General features: G+C 38.6%; 1 protein-coding gene across 2 annotated transcripts in view; it reads right to left on the bottom strand.

Annotated features, from left to right (window-relative positions):
- Positions 1-6,260, bottom strand: part of LOC108752454 (LIM/homeobox protein Lhx5) — a 30,727-nt gene that overhangs the window by 7,658 nt on the left and 16,809 nt on the right. Inside the window, exon 3 of one of the 2 annotated variants that reach the window (XM_018493275.1) lies at positions 137-364. In XM_018493275.1, coding sequence (XP_018348777.1) covers positions 137-364 — 228 coding nt within the window. The remainder of the gene's footprint in view (positions 1-136; positions 365-6,260) is intronic. The other variant, XM_018493276.1, reaches the window with a different exon arrangement.

Here is a 6,260-nt window from a genome sequence, read left to right as displayed (position 1 = left end):
TATATATAATTCTCATAAATAATATTTTTTTCCAAGAAAAAATTGCACGAGAGAAAACCTCTTTATTACGCAACATGTCACTCTCGTTGTTAGGCATCTTATTGCCTTATCTTCAAGAAATAAGCTAGGAACTTACCTTGATCCTCGGAGTCCTCCTGTTTGCAGGGATCGCTACCGAGAGGTAGTTCGCCACCGTGGCCGACGGTCTGGTCACCAGGACCACCCTGGCCAATGTTGTGGGTCCCGAGGTGAGCACCACGTACGGCTGAATCGTGATGGTGATGGTGAGCACTACCGTCCTCGTCCTCGTCTTCCGATCCTGAGCCCATCAGCGAGTCTCCGCCTGCCGACAGGTTGGACGGTTCTGCTCGTGAACGACGCGAGACACCGGCCTTTTTAATAACATCGACCAACAAACTGCCGATTTCGAAAATAACGATTGCGACAGCTTCTACTCGCGTATCGTCGCATCTCGCTCGCTTGCACAGAAGCGTAACGAAATACCTCAATTGCCACCAACAAGATTCTTCGAACAATAGGTTTGTTCACGTTGCTTTCAGAAAAATTTTCTAAAATTTGACACTTAAAACACAAAGAGACAAAAATATATTTGTTGAGAAGAGAAGAAGCGAAGATACTGAGTGCAAAAAATGCAAGCAACGCGAATAGACTTCATCAGGGTTACCACAAATCATAAATTTCTCGTGTTAAAAATTGTTTTTCCGTGATTTTCCTGACTAGTTTCAATTTCTTCCTTGACATTTTCCTGATTTCTCTAATTATCGATTCCAACCCTGTTAATGATAATGAAGTCTCTGAAGTTATATATTTTGTATAGTTATATATATTATATAAACCAATTAAAAACTCTTGCAAGATGATAAAAGAATTTAACTTATTTGCTAGTCGGAAAAAATTGTTTTTTATCGCTTCTGTGCAATTGCAAAATTGTTCGAAATCAGCGGTTGAACTTTTAGCGAACATGCAAAAATAAATTACAAATTGTCGTGGTATGGATATTATTAATATTCAAGTAAGTAGTTTCATTTAAGTAATTTTTAATTAATGTTCTATTAAAATTGTCGCTTGAAAGAATAAAAATCACACGGACGGTGAGAAATCTGAGATGAAAAAAAAAATCGATTATCCTTCGATATTATGATCGATATTGACGTTTACATATCATACATTTATGAGTAGCATGATTAAAAATGAGTTAATTGCATATTGACGCAATTGTTCTGTGATTTATCAAAAGATAATAATTGCATTTTATTGACAGAAAACGTTATAATAATACTTAACGTCACAATAAATTAATACTCTGTATTCGAAAACTGTAAGAAATGCATCCAAACGATTACATATATTTTTTCGGACATAATTTAATTGCAGCTATCTCAATTGTAAAGTACGTGCGAGCGGTAAGTAGCGTTTTGAAAGTCGCCTTCTGCCTTCCAGATTTAATGGCGGCGTTGCACACGAAATACTCCCGACGGAATATATTTTATGACGGGAACCGCCGAAAAAATGGTGTCTCCGGATATTAATCGTCTCTACGAGTATAATTACCGTGCTCTCGTCTCGCGCCACCGAGAGAGAGAGAGAGAGAGAGAGAGAGAGAGAGAAAGAGAGAGAACGATGGCCACGGATTCGACAACCGGCAAATGGCCGAGCGGATGGCAGAGATTAATGTTGAAAAAGTGTCGGGCATCAAGACGGTCATGTCGCTTAATCATCGGCCCGAAATCATCCTGAAGGCTCGCGTCAACATTCTGCCCCCAGTTGCGCGTCGAATTCGTTCTCCACGCGATGAAGATTTCGAGCAGTGCTCCATACCTGCCTCTATTGTTCTCGCCAGTTATCAATAATCAGTAGTTGAGGACGGTGATGAAAAATAATCGATGGTGCTCGCAAAGATGGTAAAGCAGATACGAAAGACATTTATATACTAATAATCTAACGCGTACAACTCTACTCAACTGAAATATAAAATCTATTTATAAATGTACTTGCATAGATCACGCTAAGGAAACATCTCCTTATATTACAGTTATTTTTTGTCAGCAATATCGCTACTTTTATTATTTATATAAATAATAACTTTTATTTGTTACTTTATTTTCGCTTCGATTTTTACTGCATTCTCGTTTCTACCTATCGGCTAATCCTTTACCGCGAAATCTGGTTGTAAAATCAGAAGTGGTCGGGAAAACCGATTCGAAAAAAATCATAGAATCCTTCCGCGAAGGCAGCTTCTCGGAGTTGACATTTGACGCGGCTTACGTATCCCGTTCCTGCATCCGCAGGTATACGCTCCAGGATCCCTCGTGACGCCGAGAACACGTCGACAGTGATGACGATGACGCTTCACGCGAAACTCATCGACAGCGAGTCGGCCGCGGCTGAGGCGTAAATCATTTCGCGGCGCTCTCCCGCGCTCTGCGGCTGTCCCACGACATTGTCTCACGTACAGCGAGCGAACACACAACGGGGTCCCCGTCGGGCCGTCTCCGAGATCCTTGGGAGAAAAAGGCGGCCGGGGAAAGAGAGAGAGAAGAAAACGGGTTGTCGGTGCGTTTTGCGGTTTCGGCAACGTCGGCAACGGAACGACAAAAGGTTCGCCCCCTGCCTAACGACCTTTCGGTTTTCGTTTCACGGCTTATATACGAGTGGGGCCCTCATGAAACCGAGCTGGTCTCGCCGTCTCTCTCGTGCCATCGTTTTCATTTCTCTCCATCTCCCTTCTCGGCCGGTGGTTCACGGTGGCATACGCGCCACGCTGTTTTCACAGCTTGTCTCTCTCTCTCTCTCTCTCTCTCTCTCTCTCATTCGGGGGGTAGAAACTCCCGTGAAAAACCTGCCCTCTCCGCCCCTCTCGCCCCGTCGGTCCCACCCTTTTTTTTTTTTAAGCTGATCCTGACTCCGTGAAATCCGTGGCGGCGTGCGCGTTGAACTGTGACCCCCTCGACCTCGCCGCTCGAAAAAATAAATCCCGAAATTCTGAGCCACTCGAGAAATGGGTCCCGTCGGTCTTTGTAGAAATGCTCGAATTTAAAGGGATATCGATGCCTTTATATGATATTATTATAACGCGTGTAACAAATATAATGTCGAGACTTTTAATCGTTGACTGCGTTCAACAGAAAAAGTAGCTTTGCAACTGTTATAAAATCCTTTAATATAATTGGTTCTTGCTCTTAATCCCTCACTGGATCTAAATGTATAAATCAAATCATATTAAAAAACTTTATAACAGATGCAAGGCTGCTTTTTCTATTGAACGCAACCATTATCTCTGAAATTCTTCATATTTTGCTTTAGAGAAACCTATCCAAGTAATATTTTGCAACACGCGCGGATATTCCTTCTGCTTCAATCGGCATCGAAACATCGGCAGATCGGCTTTCCGGTTCTCCGATAAAACTCCGACGGAACGTCGAAGATCAGAACGGGCTGCTTCTTGACTTCGGGTCAACGGGAAGCGGCGGGTCCGCGCGATAATTTATGACGGCCTCTCTTTCTCGCGAGCGGCGGATAAAATTATTTATCGGCGATGGTAACGGAAACGACGGAGGCGATCGTAAAACGCGCTCGCACGAGATCGAACGAGAGACCCGAGAGAAGACAGGGGATTCGAGTGAGGAAGAGCTGTCGCGATAATACACCCCTCTTTGGACAGCGGCGCCGCGTTCCGGTGACAGCGGTGCGGAGATCGATATAATGGAAGGCGATTGTGCGTTGACTTTGTTTGCACACCGAGTCGAGCGTGTGCCAAACGCGATTTCGCGCGAATTTTCGAGCCGCGATCGATCGCCGCGTGCCGCTGACAGCCACGTGCCACGTCGAAATCGCGGCGTAACAGCTCGCACGACGTATTTAGGCCGTGCCGCTGAAGACCGAAACTTTAATGTGCAGTCTTTAACACGTTCCGAAAATATTCGCTTTTTTAAATTAATTGTATTTTATTAATAAAGAAAGAGATTTTGTTAAGGGAGAAAATTTTTTTTCTTTCCGGATAATTTTCACATTCTCAGAGTAATCATAATATGATTATTGCCTAAACACTATGTAGGAAATATTAGGAATACGAATGAATATATCAGAAACATTGTATTCCGATATAACCAATTTCTGATAGGTTAAAAGGTTAATACTTATTTTTATTCCTTTAATATTTCCTCCATTGTGCGCGAGACCTAAGTCTTCAACTAATCTCTTTACGATATTTTATAATATCAATTAACTTTTTAATAGCATTAGTCCTCCGCCGACGATGTTGGACTTTAAAGGCGCGATCGGCTTTTTATGTATTCTGATTAATAAATTTAAATCTATAAAAAAAATAAGTAAAATACAATTCGAAAAAGATTTCCGTTATGGTAAACTTATTGTTAAAGCTTTGACACAAGTAAAAAGTTTTTTAAATTTTTATTCAGTCCAAAAGAATATAAAAATCTACACTAAAATTCGAATATCCAGGTCGCGGATGAAGAGTGAAAATTTCATATTACTAAGTTCGGTTTGTTAAAACATCGATATCAATAAATATCCATACCCGATAATATCTATATCTGATATAAAAAAAGGTTATGTTAGTATGTGTGTATAACATGTGGAGGAGACCGGGGCAAGTTGTTACATGGAATAAGTTGTTACAGTTAGTTTTTTTTAGTTGCCACAGCCAAGCACATTTTTATGAATTTTTATACGTGATTACTGACTCTTATGATACTTTACAACTTCACTTAGTTTAGCCGTCGTATTTCAATTCTAGAATACGCTACGTATATTTTCTTGATTTTCACTATTAAAAGTAAGTATTTAACTGTATAAATCGCTTGTATTATTTATATATAAATTATAGATTTATATGTATATTTCTTTCATATACATTTGATTATAATAACACATTATAATAACACATTTTGTTTGAATCGATATATGTACTGATTTTCGATCTGTATTTTTTTGAATTGAAAATGGAAGGTTGGGACAAGTTATTACACTTCAATCGGGACAGGTTGTTACAGTGCAACAACTTATTGAAAACAATTTTTTTTCTACAGAATGATGCACAGTTCTATAAATAGACTGCCGACTTCGTCTCCATGTTTAAAAACAGCGCTGGGCAGCGCCATATTTGTGTTCATTCACTCTCGCATGTATAAATCACACAGATAATAACGTTAGTGTTTTCACATAAATTTATGCGATATTTACAAACATAGGACGCATACATACGCATATGTAAATTGAAACAAGGACAGCTCGGAATCAAATTCATCTCTTTCTATCATATAATTCTATCAGCAGTCTAATTATAAAAATCTGTGGAGCGATGCGATCTGACAAAAAAAAGACAAACAGAGGCTCTGCAAATGTAGAAACGTATACGACAGAACGGCAAAGAAAGTTAAAGATGGCCACCTGTTTGTGAGAAAAGCACCAAATACGTGTAATATTAATTTTATGACTTTCCAACGTTAACTTTAATAAGTAATTAAAGAAAAAATTTTTGTAATAATGTATTTTTTTAATTTTATATTATAAATTAAATATTCCTTGTGAAATATTTTGTGTTTGATTTTATTGTAATCTTGAATTTGCTTATACATATATTTCAAGTGAGATTGTAAACGTAACAACTTGCTCCATAGTGAGATAAATTGTTACAATTTACTTACTGATAGAAAATCTTAATTTTAGTATTTAAAGACATAGATACAAATCAGAAAAAAATTGACTATCTAGGTAAAGATATACTTGAAGCAATTGCATATTATAGGTATTCATTAATTTAAATGTATACATTAGAACGGAAAAAATTGTAACAGCTTGCTCCGGTCTCCCCTACATCCAACTTATAAAAATAAATTAAATGTACGAAATAGTTGTCAAACTTAATTTTTTTACGTGTACATAAAAGCTGAATATTTCTAAAATATCGCGATCATATTATCGAATATCAACGATTAAAAGCAGCGCGAGATTAGTTACGATATCGATTCGTAACAGATAAGAATAGACAAACACACGGAGACCACATGGATTCTCAGGATATCGTTTAAATTTAAATCCCACGACGAATCGATCTGTAAACGGAGCGGACAGTGTACACAGACGAACTGTGATACTCCAAAGTGCCTCCTCTTCGTGAACTAACTTTACTTTCTCGATTCTGTTTGCTATTTCGATTGTAGAATTATTTATTAACCCCATGGATAATAGAAGAATCTAATTATTTGACGTAGCTGCAA

The sequence above is a fragment of the Trachymyrmex septentrionalis genome, unplaced genomic scaffold (assembly GCF_001594115.1).
Source record: "Trachymyrmex septentrionalis isolate Tsep2-gDNA-1 unplaced genomic scaffold, Tsep1.0 scaffold60, whole genome shotgun sequence".
In the NCBI taxonomy this organism is placed as follows: domain Eukaryota; kingdom Metazoa; phylum Arthropoda; class Insecta; order Hymenoptera; family Formicidae; genus Trachymyrmex; species Trachymyrmex septentrionalis.
Note: the sequence above shows the minus strand (reverse complement) of the source record. Positions and strands in the feature narration are given on the sequence as shown.